The sequence below is a fragment of the Colletotrichum paranaense genome (genome assembly GCF_030867605.1).
Source record: "Colletotrichum paranaense strain IMI 384185 chromosome Unknown Scaffold_9.1, whole genome shotgun sequence".
Lineage (NCBI taxonomy): Eukaryota > Fungi > Ascomycota > Sordariomycetes > Glomerellales > Glomerellaceae > Colletotrichum > Colletotrichum paranaense.
In genome coordinates this window covers 1,764,341-1,780,107 of record NW_026848967.1, presented here as the reverse complement: position 1 = coordinate 1,780,107, position 15,767 = coordinate 1,764,341, and the positions used below count along the sequence as shown (strand labels likewise).

Sequence of the window (15,767 nt, the reverse complement as noted above, 5' to 3'; positions counted from 1 at the left end):
TTATTGAACATAGTAGTGATTGAAATGGAATTACAATCACTGTGGCTTCGCAAAGGTAGTCTCGACATAAAGTCTACCCACCCCCCACCCCCCCCAGATTTTGATGCTGATAGTAGGGCAGTCCTTTTGCTCCACACATGTTTAAAAATCAGGTATGTCGGTGAGTCTGCTGGCTTGCGGCTTTCGATGCCTCCAGCCAAAAGGGCGACAGTTCACCGTATGTTCACCACGCAGGTTTCGAGGACCCAGTCATGAAGTGAGATGCATTCAAGTTGTGGTCATCATGATCGCGGGATCAAGTGGTACGAGGGTTCTATGTCACGGTCTAGATCTATTCCGGCGTCTAGGATATTCAAATCTAGCTACATAAGTCTTCAAACAAGAGGGAGTGTCTTGGTGCTACCAGACCAGAAACCCTTGAAGAAAAGTCCCACCTCCTGCACATTTTCGATCGGGTATATGCCAGCCAAGATGCCGTCTGGGCGCAGAATAACAAGCCCGCCGCTTTTGGCTGAGATTCCAAAGGTATTGTGTCCCTGTCCGTCGACATCACAGAGCACCAAACTAGAAGGAAGCCCATCATACACATCCCACGTGTTGGTAATAGTACCAGTGACAATCGTCGTGAAGCTAACCATCTGGTCGTATTTATTGGCCGCGTTGAGAGACTCGAGAGTCTCACGCAGCGCAGCCACCTTTGCTGTCTGTTGACCAGGGCGACCAGCAAAGATGAGCATGCTCCACTGCCCAGTGTTCTTATGGATAATGCTCTGCAGGCGGATGGGGACAGACGGGCCGGGTGCTCTGAGAAGGATGTCAGGGCAGCGATGTCCGACGGCCAAACTACCAGTGGTAGCCTTGTCGACCAGGACCGAGGGCCCATAGCTGACGCCAAGACCAATGTTGAAGCTGGCGTTGGACGTCAATATGTCGCCCAGCACCTTGCTCGGCTCAGGCTTGCCGCTACATCCGTTCCACGTCTCGGGCACGTCGCCAGACAATACAGCCGCTAGGGTCTTGTCGATATCAATGACCTTTTGCGCGACGGCACGGCGCTCCTCGGAGTACGTGTCGAGCACTCCCATCTGATACCACCCTCTGAGAACTCCAGCCAGCTTCCATGAGAGGTTAATGGCGTCGTGGATTCCGGTGTTCATGCCCTGGCCGAAGCCGGAGGAGTGTGTGTGAGCAGCGTCGCCGGCAAGGAACACAAAGTCATCCTTTCGCATGGTCGCGGCTACCTTTTGCTTGATCCTGTTTTTGTCGTCAGAGAGGTAACTTTCGCAGTCTTAAAGAGTTATACTTGCGTGTAAATAGTCCACCAGTCGATTCGCTCGAACTCAAGGTTGAACGGTTGGACGGACTTGATTACCTCCTCCATGGCCTGTTCTTTGCTGAGACCTTGGGGATACTTGGCCTTGAGCGTCGGTGTGAAGACGTATCCCAGGCGGCACGCATCCTTATCAAGCCGAGCTAGGAAGGCGCTGCCGTACTCGGCGCTGTTGATTGTCACAAAGCCAAGGTCGGTCTCAGGAATGTCGGTCTTGACACGGCCATCAAAACGAACCCATTCGTATGCCGTCTCGTCACCAATCATTTCAATCTTGGCAAGTTGTCGGACTTGAGACGTGACTCCGTCGGCGCCGATCAGGTATTTGCTTTAGAGGATTAGCTAAGTTCCTTATCATTGAGGCATGAATGTGAATGGGCTATACCATCTGATTGAGCGTGTTCCGTGCTGAGGATGTTGAAGAACTGCTGTGAGATTATAGCCGTCTTGGGGTTTGTCGTTAATTTCGTAGTCGACAAGCTCCCACTGATATTGGACCTCGTTTCCTGAAACTGCTCTGTACTTGGCAGCAAAGATGGCCTGAGAAGACTTTTGACGGATGTTGATGATATAGTCGTGGAAAGTTTCGGTCATGGCAGTGAACATTGACTGCTGACCCACTGCCGACACTCTTTTACCGCCCTGGAAGGTGGCGATTCCCCGTACAATGTTGCCCTGTTGAACTATTTCCTCGGCGACGCCGACCTGTTCGAAGAGCTCGAGAGTACGGGGAAAGAGAGTAATGGCTCGGCCAAAGGACTCCTGGACCTCCAACTCTCGTCTTTCTTTGGTTCAACGTCAGATCCACCCAACATCAAAGTAACCTCTGCCAACTTACCAATGATGATTGTAGGGATGCCTTGCTGGGCCAGACCGAGGGCAGTCACCAGGCCGACCGGGCCAGCGCCGACAATGAGAACATCAGTTGGCTCGAAATGCATGGCCAATCAAGGTAGTCAGATGAGTTGTGGGATATTTTCAGATGGTTGATGGTAGATAGAAAGGAACCAGAAGGAGTCGGTGGTCCTGATGACAGTCTTATATGTGACCGGGAAGATTTCGGTCTTCGAGTGCACGGGATGAACTAAATCACCGTCTACAATTCACGTTGTATCGTTGCGTCTTTGCCCGGAATTCGGGGTCAAAGTGATAGGCCGAAAGTACCCTAGGCAATACATATCTTTTGCTTGATATACAGGAGGCTCTCCATATCCCGCAGCCGCCTTACTCGGCGTCCAGACTCCGTAGAAAGATGAAGGTGACTAAATTCCGGCGCCGAAAGAAAATGTGGGTCTTGTTCGGCACCGAACGATGAGAATCAATCTTTAATTGCCTGCCGCGTCTTGTCCGTCCCATTAAACTGGCCATCATTCTGCCTCAGTAAGTAAACTCTCGACAGGGATGAAGCAAGGTTCGCCAGACACAAACGACCCCAAAATTCAATGGGTCGCTTTCACAATTAGGGGGACTGGAATACGCGGGAAATGGGGCACGTGTGTTTTGACTTTCAGCTCCATGTCTCAACCGTCTCGAAACGTCGCTCCAAGTTCCATGGAACGCCACAAATCTAACCAAGAAAGCCGCCGCCCGTTGGCTTGGCTTGGCCCAGGCTTGCTCGCCAAAAGTCAAAGTTGGTTGTGAACACCTAACCGCCTTTTCTCTTAGCCTTGCACCGCCAGCCCTTACCTCACCTCGACTCCAACTGGTGAGATTTTGCTATGAGATTCTCACTAAGGGGCTTGCGACAGCGACACCAGTAGACGGTTCCCTCCTTACAGACCACAGCTTTTCTTGTCGCATCTTGCTTGGTCACAGTTCCTGTTACTTTCTCGTATTCGATAGACGGCAGACACTCTCATTCCACTGCCGTCGCCGAACCGTTTCCATGACTGGAACCTAGCCGTGTCACACAGTCTCCCTCCCTTGCTTGGCTTCAACCATCGAGAAGGCCTCATCACGCCCCAGGGCCATCACGCCGCCTCTCATTCACGCGTCTCTTTATTCACATATACTTACACAGACATATATAGACATTTGTCATGGGGAGGACATCATACCGCTGGACGCGGGTGCGCTCCATCGTCCTCACCCTCATCACAATAACATGTGTCATCTACATCCTCGACACAACATGGCTACGCCCGCGCACAGAAACAGCTATGCTGGAACGCTTCATGAACACAGAAAGCCTCGTTCGGCAACCGGCGACACCAAAGTCTAGCTTCGACTGGTCCGCCGTCGACCTAAAGTACCCGCCTCAAGACCCGCTCACCCGCGTCCCGAACGGCGGCCGCGGCTCCCTGCCCCGTGTGCAACACCGATTCGCCTCCGAGTCCCTCTCCGCTTCCCGGCGCCGGGAAGCCCGCCGGCAAGAAGTCCGGCGCCTCTTCCAAAAGAACTGGGCGAATTACAGAGAGTATGCCTGGATGAAGGATGCTCTCAACCCAATCTCGGCCACCGCAAAGGACCAGTTCTCCGGCTGGGCCGCCACCCTCGTCGACTCCCTCGACGTCCTGTGGATCATGGGCCTCAAGCCGGAGTTCGAAGAGGCTGTCGCGGCCGTCGCAAAGATTGACTTTAGCATCTCCACGTCGGACCGCGTAAACACCTTTGAGACAAACATCCGCTACCTCGGCGGTCTCATGGCCGCCTACGACCTCAGCGGGCGCCGCGTCCTCCTCGACAAGGCTACCGAGCTCGGTGATCTGCTGTATGGCGCCTTCAACACAGAGCACCGCATGCCGGTAGACTTTATCAACTTCAACGACGCAAAGTCAGGCAAGGGCCTCATCGTCGAGGGCTCCGTCGTCTCCGCGTCACCGGGCACCTTATCCCTCGAGATGACGCGCCTGTCCCAACTCACCGGCAATCCAAAGTACTACGACGCCGCCGCCAAAGTCATGGACCTCTTCCACGACGGCCAGCAAAAGACTAAACTCCCTGGCATGTGGCCCATGTTCGTCCACATGGCCGACCGTGACGTCGTCACGGGCTCAACCTTTACTATCGGCGGCTGCGCCGACTCGCTCTACGAATACCTCCCCAAGATGATCGCCCTCCTCAACGGTGCGGAACCAAAATACCGCACCATGACGGAGAACTTCCTCAAAGCAGCCAATGAGTCCCTCTTCTTCCGACCCATGCTTCCCGGCGGCGAAAACGTCCTCATCTCGGGCAACGTCGACGTCGACGCAGGCGGAAACCGCTCCCTCGACCCGGAAAGCGAGCATCTGTCCTGCTTCATCGGCGGCATTTACGCCCTTGCCGGTCGCGTGCTGGGCAAAGAAGAGTGGGTCACCGTCGGCGCGCGGCTGACGCTGGGGTGCTACTACGCCTACCAGGCCATGCCGACGGGCATGATGCCGGAGCGGTACAATATGGTCAAGTGCGACCGTCGTGACGCGTGCGGGTGGGACGAAGACAAGTGGGACGCGGCGAAGAAGTTGAAGACGGAGTATAAGGAGCACTTGCCCAAGGGCTTCACTACGGCCAAGGACCCGCGTTATATCCTCCGGCCCGAGGCGATTGAGAGTGTCTTTGTGCTCTACCGTATCACGGGCGACGAGGGATTCCAAGAGGCGGCCTGGGAGATGTGGAAGGCTGTGAGTAACGGGACGCTCGTCGAGCACGGCAATGCTGCGGTGTTGGATGTTACGCAGAAGCAGGATCCGCTGCCCAAGGAAGATTATATGGAGGTGAGTTTTCTCGTTGTGTTCCTTTTGCTTATCTGCTGCTCTTTCCTCATCTTTGCATTCTCCTGCCATGTCAGCATTCCTTTTTGGCAGGGATGAGTTTTCCGTTCTAAATCGGGAGATTGCGAAGGGGAGAGAACAGAGAGAGAAAAATTCCGCCTGACTGACACTGCATGACCACCCATTTAGAGTTTCTGGCTGGCGGAGACACTGAAATATTTCTATCTTGTCTTCTCACCGCCCGATCTCATCAGCCTCGACGACTATGTGCTCAACACAGAAGCGCATCCCTTCCGGAGGCACCTTTGAATTGGGGCAAGGGATATGGTTAGAGTTAAGGAAAAGGTGGCATCGTTCACTCACCCCGGATTTCGTATCCCGAACGCTTGGGTTTGGATGAAAAGGAGGTGCGCGGACAGCTCCGCTGATCTGTGCTCTCTTCTATTCCATCGGGCGAGTCTGATACATGACTTGCTAAAAGCGGCACTGGACGTGCGATGGGTTTACATGTTGCCGGACTCGTGTATCTTTACAGAGTATGAGCGAATAGATTCGCCGAGTAATGACATTTTGAGCTCTGATACCTAGCTCCATTTTGGATAATGATCGTGAGCAGAAGATCGGCCTATGAGTCTGGCGTCTTTACGATGTCACGAGTCAACCGCTACTAATCCATGGTGAAGCGTCATAACTCATCGGTGATGATAACTGATCGCTATTCAACCGTGTTGAGCCGCCACCCTGACAGTAGACTTCATTCTCTAGATGGCTCATCGCCCTTGGCTACTGTCATGAAAGATGCTGTGAAGCAGCGGCTCTCTTGGAATTCCTGCGCCGTACGTCACCCGAAGCAGCCGCAGTAAATCGTGACGAACCAACTCATCACGGGTGTATTTTGCCACTCTTGGCAGCCATGCCACAATCATCGGGTCTGTTTACCCAGATCTAGACGTCCGTCGAGGAGCCAACGTAGCAAGGGTGACCATGAGTCGAAAACATGTCTTGGCGGTAGATACTAGGAGATCGCAGGAAAGATGAGCACTCTGGGTGAGACAGGCCGGTAGTATGTGGGCTTGGACCGAGATGACTGGGGGTAGTGCACATTGGGCGGTGTAATGGTACAGACGTTATTAATTACTATGGTCTTGGAATTTCGGCCTGCGGGTGATCTCTGGAAGCTTGTTTTGTAATCGAGTCCTGGGCGGCTCGTCGGCTGAAAAAGGAGATCTCTGGGCGTACTTCATCGTAGACTACTTTGTAGCCGTACTCTACTTCCTCGCAAGAGTCTGTAGAATAGAGGGTTGTCTCCGAGATTGAGTAGAGTCTAGGAGCTCGGTTTCACCATCTGCCCAAAGGCTCGTGAAGACTAATCATCAAATGAACACCTCCCTCCCACAGGGGAGAGTTTTACAGGCAGAAAGAAGAACAACCCCTAAAACCCTGTATACGTCCACTCGCCTGGTCCAATTCACATTGCCGTGCCTCACTCTCGCTTGCGCACGTCAATCTGTCAAACCCAAGCAGACGGAGTAGCCCACATGCCGTCACACTACAGACACTGGCTACCGATACACACGAATGTCAAAGCCACGCCTAGCTCCAACAGATTCTAGAACTCAAACCCCCCATTAGCAGGGCTTGTAGACCAGTTGACTCCACATAACAACCATAAATAACATGCGACTTCCTAGTTGCAATATGAGGCTTCAGGATCTTATCTCATCTTGGTATTTGTTGGGCACGGCCGTCCACTACGAACGACTTACTCGCGGTCACTAACCCCAGGACGAGGGTGCCTGAGTCGTGTAGCAGTGCCGTAGCCAAGGCCCTCTGACGGGAGAACAACGCTAAGCCACTGGGGAAGTGCGCCCATTTGCCCCCCCCCCCTAATTCCCCATTCTTGTTGCCTCTCTAGCCTATGGAACCTCTCGTAGTACGAAAGTTTAGATTTCAACGGGCGCGAAGCACCTATTGCGGATAGTTGCCAACTCACAGAAAGAATGCCAAGACGTGAGAGTCTAGAAGAGGGAAAAGACTCACGCGACACATTACCACGTCCATCAAATCTCCCAAGAGTAAATTCCCCGGCTGATTACCCGTTAAATTGCCCGCCCATCATCGTCGTGAGGCAGCAACACACGGCTAGCCAATGTGCCTGTAGAGATGTATCCGTATGAATACTCCATACTTTAGGTAGCGGACTTTGAACTGAGCAGCTCAGCAGCCCCCTACTAAGGATACCTAGCCAACGGAAGGCCCGCCAAGAGGGGGATTGGAAACACCTCATCGCCAAGAGCACAGATCAAGCTCATATACTCGATGGGCTTTTAATAGCCCCAAACACTGCCCGCGCAGGCGCCAAGACCACCCCCAAGCAAAGCCGGTGCAGCAACAGTAGTGAAAACTTGCGGACAGCATACTGGCCCGCGTCCTTCGCTTCTACGTGAACTTTACTCCGTACTCAACCAAATAGGCAGGCTATCCAGAGTCGACAGTATCGGATTTTGCCGTACGCCAAGTAACGCAGAACGGACCTCAAGGTGAACAACCTAGGCCACCAGCCAATCCACAATACCACAGTACTCCGTACACTACTCCGTACACTTGCAATTTTGGCCGGCCTTTGAGGCATAATCATGTGCCTGACCACTTTTACCACCTGCTCACTGACCAAGTGGTTCAGGACAGCTCCGTTACGGATACCAGCAACCTCGAAAATAGCATCCTCCTTGTAACCACATCGAGCAGATCTCGAGCACTTTCCAAGAAGTCGCAAACTCTTGGTTAGTCTTGGTTTAGCCAAAGTCTTGGTATTCCTCTTGCAGAGACAAGCCAGTCAACCTAGCAAGTCTACGGAAGAGGGCGGTGTCAACCTCAACAGACCCTTCATCCATGCCCCCAGAGGCCTTGGCATAATGTTTCCAAAGTTTATCACCTCCATCCCGTAGATTTGACTCAAGATGCAAGTTTCCGTTGTAAACTGATGTATAAGAAGAAGCTGATCATCCCGCCTTTTTCTCACTCCTGTCATCCCATCACCATCACCATCATCATCCCACTTCACCCACACAACTCCAATTCAACCTTCTCTCACAACCATCCAAACTCCTCTCCACCTCCAACTCAACACCAACACAACTGAACCGCCAAAATGCGCGCCGCCTTCGCCATCATCTCCCTCCTCGCCGCCACCGTCGCCGCCCGCTTCGACGGCCCTTGCACCGACACCGTCTGCGGCGACTCCAAGGTCAACTGCGAGGCCGAGGGCCGCATCTGCGTCGGCTTCCCCAGCGTCGACCCCGAGAAGCGCCTCGGATGCACTTGCAGCATTGTCTAAATGCAGATATCCTACAGAATGATTTTCAATTCCTACCTACGCATGGTATGTGTGCCCTTCAAGCTGCTGCTCCCTCTTCAAGGACCCTCATGGCTAACTCGATACCCATCAGATCAGCATTTGAAAGGTCTCCCATTGTGGAAAGACTTGGAGTTTTTGGGAAAGATACAGGAACGAGGAACAAGACACATCACTCACGGGAAACCCATCATGAAATGGCAAAACACCCAAAGGCGCTCGGAGAGAAGCGATGGAACCCACACGGCATGATATCCAAACCTGAACAAAAAACAGCATAGAAAAAATCCCACATACTACCTCTTCCTGTCCGCAACACAACACATCTCTGCCATTCCCAAAGTCCATGATGCAACCCATGATCGCCCATCTGCCGTGACGTCCGCCCATCCTTCCCGGCGCCACACCCGCCTCTCTCATCCGTTCAAGATCGCATAACCCGCCAAGACCCCAGACACGATTCGAGGCGCTCGTCTCCCGCAGCCAAGACTCGTCCACCTCACCACCACCACCCCAACTCCCTCCTTCACACCCCTTTTCCCATCCATTTGCTATACACGCACATACACCTCCATTCAAACAAACCCATCCATCCCCAGCCCCTCAAAAACCCCCGACGGCTCCTCGGTCCCACCGAATCGGCATCCTCCCCATCCCCGCTTACCCCCGAGACCCAACTCACCCGAGGGACCCGAATGCACGCAGCTCGAAACCCACTTTGCCGAGATCGATCGGCACCGGGATCAAGACTCACTTCAGTGCTGGGCACTTTACGGTAGGCAAACCAGCACGCGGGACAGCGAAGGCCTTAACAGAAGATTGCTTATCGTCGCTGACACCGCCACTGCTAAGAAAGTAAGAGTTAGTGCTGAGCCCCCTCTAATAATGAGAGGCTTGTGAGCCTCATGGGGAGAGGTTACATTCGGGACCGCTCTCTGTATCGGTATCTCAATCGCATCTCTCTAGCTACGTGTAACTATCCAATTGCGAGTAAGCTGTATGTTGTCGCAATCGGATCAAGTCTCGTCAGAATGCAGTCTTGCACACTTTACAGTAACGATTCCTTGCTGTGAGTCTAGACTTGGCATCACAGCGACGGGAATCCAAGACAGTATCCAAAGGGGGAAGAAGTTCCCCTTCACAGCACCACACACCGACCGTGTTACTTCTTCTATGCCTCGCATGGAAACAAGGAATCCCATCCAAATGTGTAAACATTGAAGAGACTAAAAGTACTAGTACCAAATAATAGTACATACAAATGAAAAGAGACCCATAATCTCAAACCCGAGACTCCCCATGGCTCCCGTTTCCCCCATTTTCTTCTTCCAAAAGAATAAGTCTCGCGTGTGGTATCATCCCGCTCCCAAAAAGTTCGTCCCAGGACAAACAAAAACGCCAAAAAGGTCACAGGCTACTATACAAATCAACCAGATGTAATACAAGAAGAAAAGAAAGAAAACATCAGGTGATGAATAAGAAGGGACTCACATCTTTCCCCATCCCCTAACAAACCCCCTCTGCGCCCCATTCACCCTCGCCAAGATCCCAAGCCCAACATCCTCACCTCCACCCCACCCGCCCCCGCGCTTGACGTTGATGCCGTACGCCATATCCCCGTCTCCCCTCACCCCATTGACGTCTTCCGCGCCCCTGCGCTTCCTCACCCGCTCATACCCAATCTTGAATCCCATCGAGTGGCTCCCGTCCAAGAAGCTGCGCTTCATCTCTTCCGTCGCCTGCCACTCCGCCCCACGGCCCAAGAACCCAAATACATTGCCGTCGGCCAGCAGCGCTGCCACGGAAGCGATACTGCACGGGTTCCGCGGGAGGATGGTATCCGTCCCGGGCGTGAGAAGCCACGCAACGAGCGTTAAGGCAACAAGGAGACCGAGCACGGACTGGATGATGCGTGTCGAAGCGGTGTCCTGCACCAGACGGCGCAGAGAGGTGACGGACGTCGACTCGAGCATGGCGGGGATGATCTGCTGCGCCGTCACGTCCGGGAGGCGACGACGGGAGTTGACGTTGAGGTTCTGGGCGCGCAAGATGCCGTGCTGCCGGACGATGGCATCCGCTACGAGACCGCTCTTGCCCAGGCCCGGATCGCCTAGGTTCCCCGCGGGCACCGCGAATCGCGATGTGACGAGTGAACTGAAGAACGGATCGAGCTGGTTGCCCGTGGTGAGGTTGGCGAGGAGTCCGTACTGCAACGGGAGCAGTCTTAACTTGATTGGCTTGGCGGTGTTTTCCTGGACGATGGGCGGGTAGGTTGTGTCCACGTGTAGCGAGGCGCCCGTGAGGCGGATCTTGGCCGTTACAGTCTCGAGCGTCTCGTTGCAGCCCATGGCTGAGATGTAGCCCACCTGCATGGGGGTGCTGTCGGAAAGCTGACCCCAGACATAGGTGAAATCGGAGCACTGCGACGAAGCAGCGGACCGTGGTGTAGCGACGCCGAAGACGGAAGAGGGGGAGACGCCCGGCGGTAAGACGGCGTTGGACCGGATTGATGGATCGAGGCACGGCTCACCGGCGATGTTGACCTTCATGTCCTGTGAAAACTGATTCGGCAAGTCAGGGACAGTAAAGTTTGTGTTGATCTCGGATTGCGGGTAGAGTCTGCAATCGAGCCGTGAGCGAAGGGCAGGCACCGTTGCGATAATGGTCCCGGCGCCGTCCTGCATATCGAGGGGCTCCGATAGCTGCAGACTGTTGAAGTTGAGGTCCTCAAAGGTGAATGATGGGAAGGTCAGGTTCGCGTCGAGAATCAGGGAGGCAAGAAGTGTATCAGTGGTACAGGTCGGACAAGGTGAGGACGCATTAATGAAGCTGTCGAGGGTCTGAAGGTTTACGGGCCGCGTAGACGGGATTGGTGTCGTACTGTATAGAGCCCCAGAGAATGTCGCTAGGAGCGACGCAACGATTAGAGCGGTGGTGGTGAACACGACAGCGATATTTTGCGTCTTGACGGCATCGAACAGGATTCTATGCTTGGACTTGTCCATGAAGTCCAGGTGAACCGTCGTCTCGAAGGATCCCCCTTCTTTGAGCTTTGCGTACGGCGCAAGACATCGGGTCGCACAGTCCGCGGCGGCGAGGTACAGCACCACCAGACCGAAAATGACGCCGGTCCCTGTTGTCCATAGAAAATGCTTGTCGGTGTTTGCCTTGGTCGTCGCGATGCCGGCGTGTGCGTTCGAAATACGAAGCACAACTTCAAGGGCAACGATCATGCCAATCATAGTCACCACGGCGGCGAACCTTGCCCATGGATTCAGCGGCAGCGGATGCTTCCAATCGGCGTTTCGTACAAACTCGACCGGCTGGTTCTGAGGGGGCGGGGCGCCACCAAAGATCTTGAAGTATCCTCTCGCCTCCTTTTCGGCCTTTTCGTAGGGTTCGACGCCGGTGTAGTAGTTCGTACCGAGCAGCTTCTCTCGTACGACTGATGTGTCGGCAGCACCGGTGCCGCGTAGACACTGAAGAAGCTGGCGACTATGAGCGAGGAGGGTAGCCATGTTGATAATGGTGTTTGGGTCGCGGGGCAGAAAGCCTTTTGCTGGCGCGAGGGCAATTGCAGCCAACACTAATATTAGAACGAAGCCCAGCAGGCCAGAAAGGAGGTGCGCTGGTATTTGGCGAACATTGAGCCGCTCTCCAATGATGATGGCCGTACCGGTAGATTTCTCTTGCGTCTCGCCCATCAATGAGCTCCGTGCGACGAGAGCAGTATACTGCTTCCAGTACGCTGTCGAGATCTGGGTCAGGTTGTCCGTCTTCAGGAACGTCTCGATCGGAGGAAGCCCGTAGTCCTTGATCTGCATAGCGACAGCCGAGTTCATGACGGCGTCGGAAGCAACAATGGCGATGCCGGGGTACCGACTATTGATGTTTGGTATCGCTGCGAGGATCTGCGAATCGGTGGGATAGGAGTTGAAGTGTCCTTGTACAATGTCCCACGGATGAACCAGCTCGAGGGTCTTGTTCGTTGCAGAGCGGTTCCGTTCGATCTTGATGAGTTGCGTGTTGTTCTTTGTGACATGAACCCTGGTGAGGAAGTACGATGGACGGCATATCAGTGCTGCAGACCTTGAAACAGCACCTGAAATGGGCACATTGAAAATGTCGCTTTCTGTCGGTACACTGGATTCGTTAATCTGGATGGCTCCCGTCATGACGACCACCCTCCCATCGTCTGGGAAGGGCGAGTTCCCGCACGTCCCAGCCTGAAATGCCATGAAGAAGGTAGGAAGTGTGAAGCCAATCAGCGCCATATTCGGGATGGTTTGCGTCAAGGTGCAATTCGGAGTCGAGACAGTGGCGTTGAGCTGAACGTCCGAAGCTTGGATGAACTGGACACCGTTCAAGGTGAACTGTGCCGGCTCACACTCGATTTCGGATTGGAAGCCGTCGACATTGGTCCTCAGCTCAGCTGTCGCGGGCAAGTCCGCAGAAAATGACTGGAAAGCGAATTCTTTGGAAGTGCCGTCTGGGAAGTTGAGGCCTTTCGTCTGGAGAGCTGTCATCGTGAAGAAAGGCAGGGCACCAGCATTCCGTAGCCCAGTGGGATCGCTCACAAACGTGTTCTGTAGGTTCAAACTCACACCTCGAGCAGTCACAATCTGGAACGTTGGGCTGACAAGCGCCACAGCGATGACGATGATGATTTTGAGCGTCAGGCCGATAGACGCCGTGGCCGCAACGAGCCAGTCCCGATTCTTTGTCGCTTTCGCAATGGTCCATGGCTCGAACATGAAGACGTAGTCGAGCATCAGGGTCCTGTCCACACTCGCAGGTCCCTTTGCCATCCGAAGCCACGGCGCGCTGGCTTTTGCCTGGTGTTCGGGTCTCGCCCATAATGCGGCGATACAGGTGAAGATGAAGGCCGAACCGTACTGCCATAGATATCTGAACCCATGCTCTGGCGAACCGAGTCCTCCTCTTTTGTTTGATAGGTCCAACACGGCTTCTACGGTTACCATGAGTCCGGCGAAGAGGACCGCAAACGAGCTGAGGACCCTCCTTTGGAGATAAAACGGTCGGTACGGAAGAGCGACGTCGACTAACCCATTTCGTTTTCGTAGGTCATCAGAATCGGCCGTGGTTGGTGGTGTCGAGGCGATTGGACGTGGTGGTTGAACTCGTTGTATTCGTGGGGCCGGTGGTATTTGTTGCGCGGGCGGAGGCGGCCTCACTCCTGGCACCGCTAGCCTTTGAGCATTTATCGGAGGAAAAGTTGCCTGGCGAGGCGTCAATGAGTATCGAGGGTTGGCCCTCGGCGGTTTTCCTGGGCTACTGATGGTAATTTCGGGCACCGGTAGCGGTCTCGGTCTATCGGCATCGCTGCTGCTACCTGACGAAGACGGTTCTATTATTGAGGGACGCGGCGTGCTAAAGGAACGGGAGTGACTGGTGTACGGCCGGGCGACGATGTCCCCTTGCGGCAGCGGCGGCGGCGGCGTATTTGATTCTGCTACATAACGATGATAGGAGTCCATGCCATTCGTAGTCTGCTTGCCTACTCTGCGGGGCACGTTTGCCCTGGCCCTCGCATCAGATGCCATTGATCAGAGGAGACAAACGCAGGCGAGATGGTCTTCTCGAGCAACGGACAAGTCCAGTCGGGGGAGCTGAGGGAAGGGAGACGGGGTCTAGCGTCAACTGAAATTCATCGTCTTCCGAGTGTCGTTGTGGTGTTTGATGTCCCAAGCGGCTCTGTTTGTTTTGTTTCTCGTTGGGTCGCCCCCTTAGCGGGAGGAAACGAAGATCAATGGTCGGGGTGTTTGTCGATCCTCTGGATTAGAATTGGGATTAAGAGCGCGCTTGTTGCGAGTAGATTGAGGCGAAGAACGGTAGAAAAGAGCGGAGAAGGCGGGCAGTAAGATAGTGGTAGCTAGCAAAGCCAGCAAGCCAGTACGGAGCGAGAGTGTGTGGTGGCAACGACCTAGCTTGTCTGACGAACTGGAACCTTGGATGAGCCGCAGGGAAGAGTTGCCCAGCGCCGTGTTACTCTATAGGCGCACTTTTGCATGAATAATGTTTGGGAATCCGGATGGGATTTTCTCTCAAGTCAGCCTCTCATTGACTGGTACCAGCCCAGGGTGAGGCAAGTCGGTAACAGTCGAATAAGAATATTAAGAACAAGGGAAGGGGGGAAATAGCGACCCAATCTAAGGGCTCGGAAGAAGAAAGGAAGGGAACAGCCTTGCTCCAACCCCGCGGACGATCACAGGTTCTCGCATGATATAAGAGAAGTAATCAGGAACGCTTCTTAGAAGGGAAGAAGAGAAGAGGGGTGGAGGGGCAGCGGCGGGCGGGGAAGACGCCGCTCGGGTGGTACGCCAGTCAGTCCTGCCAGCCTGCCCATCAAAGATCGTGCCGAGCTGTCTTGTGTCGCTGTCTTCTGTCACCTCGGCGTTCCAAGTTCTCTGATGGTGGCTTTCATCCCAATACGGGGTTAGGAGGGATATGTTACTGCCGCTTGGCAGACAACGACTTGTCGACTTTGCCAGGAGACTTCAAGCACGGCCTAGGGAGACAAACGTGCAGAGGCAACGGGCCAGTTTCAGAAGCAGGTTGGTCGGGCGCCCGTGGGGGATGTGAGGCTGGCTGAACGGGCGAGGTCGAGGAAGTTGAAGACGATTGGATGGAGGGCATGAGAGGTCGTCGGGAGAGGCATTGGAGGCTAACGGGAGGTTAATGTTATTGGTCCTGACTGGGCACGGTGAAACTGCCGCGTGTGGCGGCTGTGTGACAGAGTGTCACAGACCCCGGTTTCGACGTGTGCTTGTATGGTCCCCTCGACTCCTGGCGATTGTGTTAGAGTGTCCAGACTAAAGAAAAAGAGTCCACTTAGACTTCTTCTTCTTCCTCTTCTTCAGTCCTTCCCGCCTGCTTTACATTAGAGTATGCTGCCCAGTTGCCGTGCGGCGAAACGGACAGACCCGACCATGTTGCGAGCTGGGTGTTGCTTCCACTCCACTCAACCAACAGAAGAAAAACGTGGAGACTGGAGAGCGATCTGCAGCTAGCAGGGACACGCAGACGAGCGTAAAGAGACCACCCAGGGTCACCAAGGGGGTGCTGATGGTTTGTCCAGAGTTTCCTTTCGATAGGAAGTCGTCTAATTGGAAACGACAGGAGAAATCACAATCATCATCGAAAGGGGGCTCGATACCGTCCGGATGTATTGACTGAAAGCAGTGGCAGTTTGCGCTCAACTCAACGGAGAAGAGTCGTGCCCTGAGGTGTCCAGAAAAGAAAAGATGAAACAGGAACATCTCTTCCGGCGCACTCAGGGAGATGAAGTCGAATCGGGATGGACGATACGTACCGATTTACCCGATGCCCCGTCTCCTCGGTGTCTTGAAGAAATACGTACATGCGACCT

The 15,767-nt window shown here is 54.1% G+C and overlaps 5 protein-coding genes across 5 annotated transcripts; 2 read left to right on the top strand and 3 right to left on the bottom strand.

Annotated features, from left to right (window-relative positions):
- Positions 1-374: 374 nt before the first annotated feature.
- On the bottom strand, positions 375-2,271 carry CPAR01_11359 (FAD binding domain-containing protein; the record flags this gene model as incomplete). The annotated part of the gene is made up of 4 exons (XM_060495618.1): positions 375-1,247; positions 1,304-1,658; positions 1,716-2,115; positions 2,169-2,271. 4 exons carry the CDS (start codon positions 2,269-2,271, stop codon positions 375-377), a joined length of 1,731 nt encoding a protein of 576 aa, XP_060345966.1.
- A 1,098-nt stretch (positions 2,272-3,369) lies between these two features.
- CPAR01_11358 (glycosyl hydrolase family 47) lies at positions 3,370-5,331 on the top strand (the record flags this gene model as incomplete). Its single annotated transcript, XM_060495617.1, has 2 exons — positions 3,370-5,025; positions 5,212-5,331. 2 exons carry the CDS (start codon positions 3,370-3,372, stop codon positions 5,329-5,331), a joined length of 1,776 nt encoding a protein of 591 aa, XP_060345965.1.
- A 2,842-nt stretch (positions 5,332-8,173) lies between these two features.
- On the top strand, positions 8,174-8,483 carry CPAR01_11357 (uncharacterized protein; the record flags this gene model as incomplete). Its single annotated transcript, XM_060495616.1, has 2 exons — positions 8,174-8,353; positions 8,472-8,483. 2 exons carry the CDS (start codon positions 8,174-8,176, stop codon positions 8,481-8,483), a joined length of 192 nt encoding a protein of 63 aa, XP_060345964.1.
- A 920-nt stretch (positions 8,484-9,403) lies between these two features.
- CPAR01_11356 (uncharacterized protein) lies at positions 9,404-9,634 on the bottom strand (the record flags this gene model as incomplete). The annotated part of the gene is made up of 1 exon (XM_060495615.1): positions 9,404-9,634. The coding sequence occupies one exon, from the start codon at positions 9,632-9,634 to the stop codon at positions 9,404-9,406; it is 231 nt and encodes a 76-aa protein (XP_060345963.1).
- A 230-nt stretch (positions 9,635-9,864) lies between these two features.
- On the bottom strand, positions 9,865-13,941 carry CPAR01_11355 (uncharacterized protein; the record flags this gene model as incomplete). Its single annotated transcript, XM_060495614.1, has 1 exon — positions 9,865-13,941. The coding sequence occupies one exon, from the start codon at positions 13,939-13,941 to the stop codon at positions 9,865-9,867; it is 4,077 nt and encodes a 1,358-aa protein (XP_060345962.1).
- Between the last annotated feature and the right edge of the window lie 1,826 nt (positions 13,942-15,767).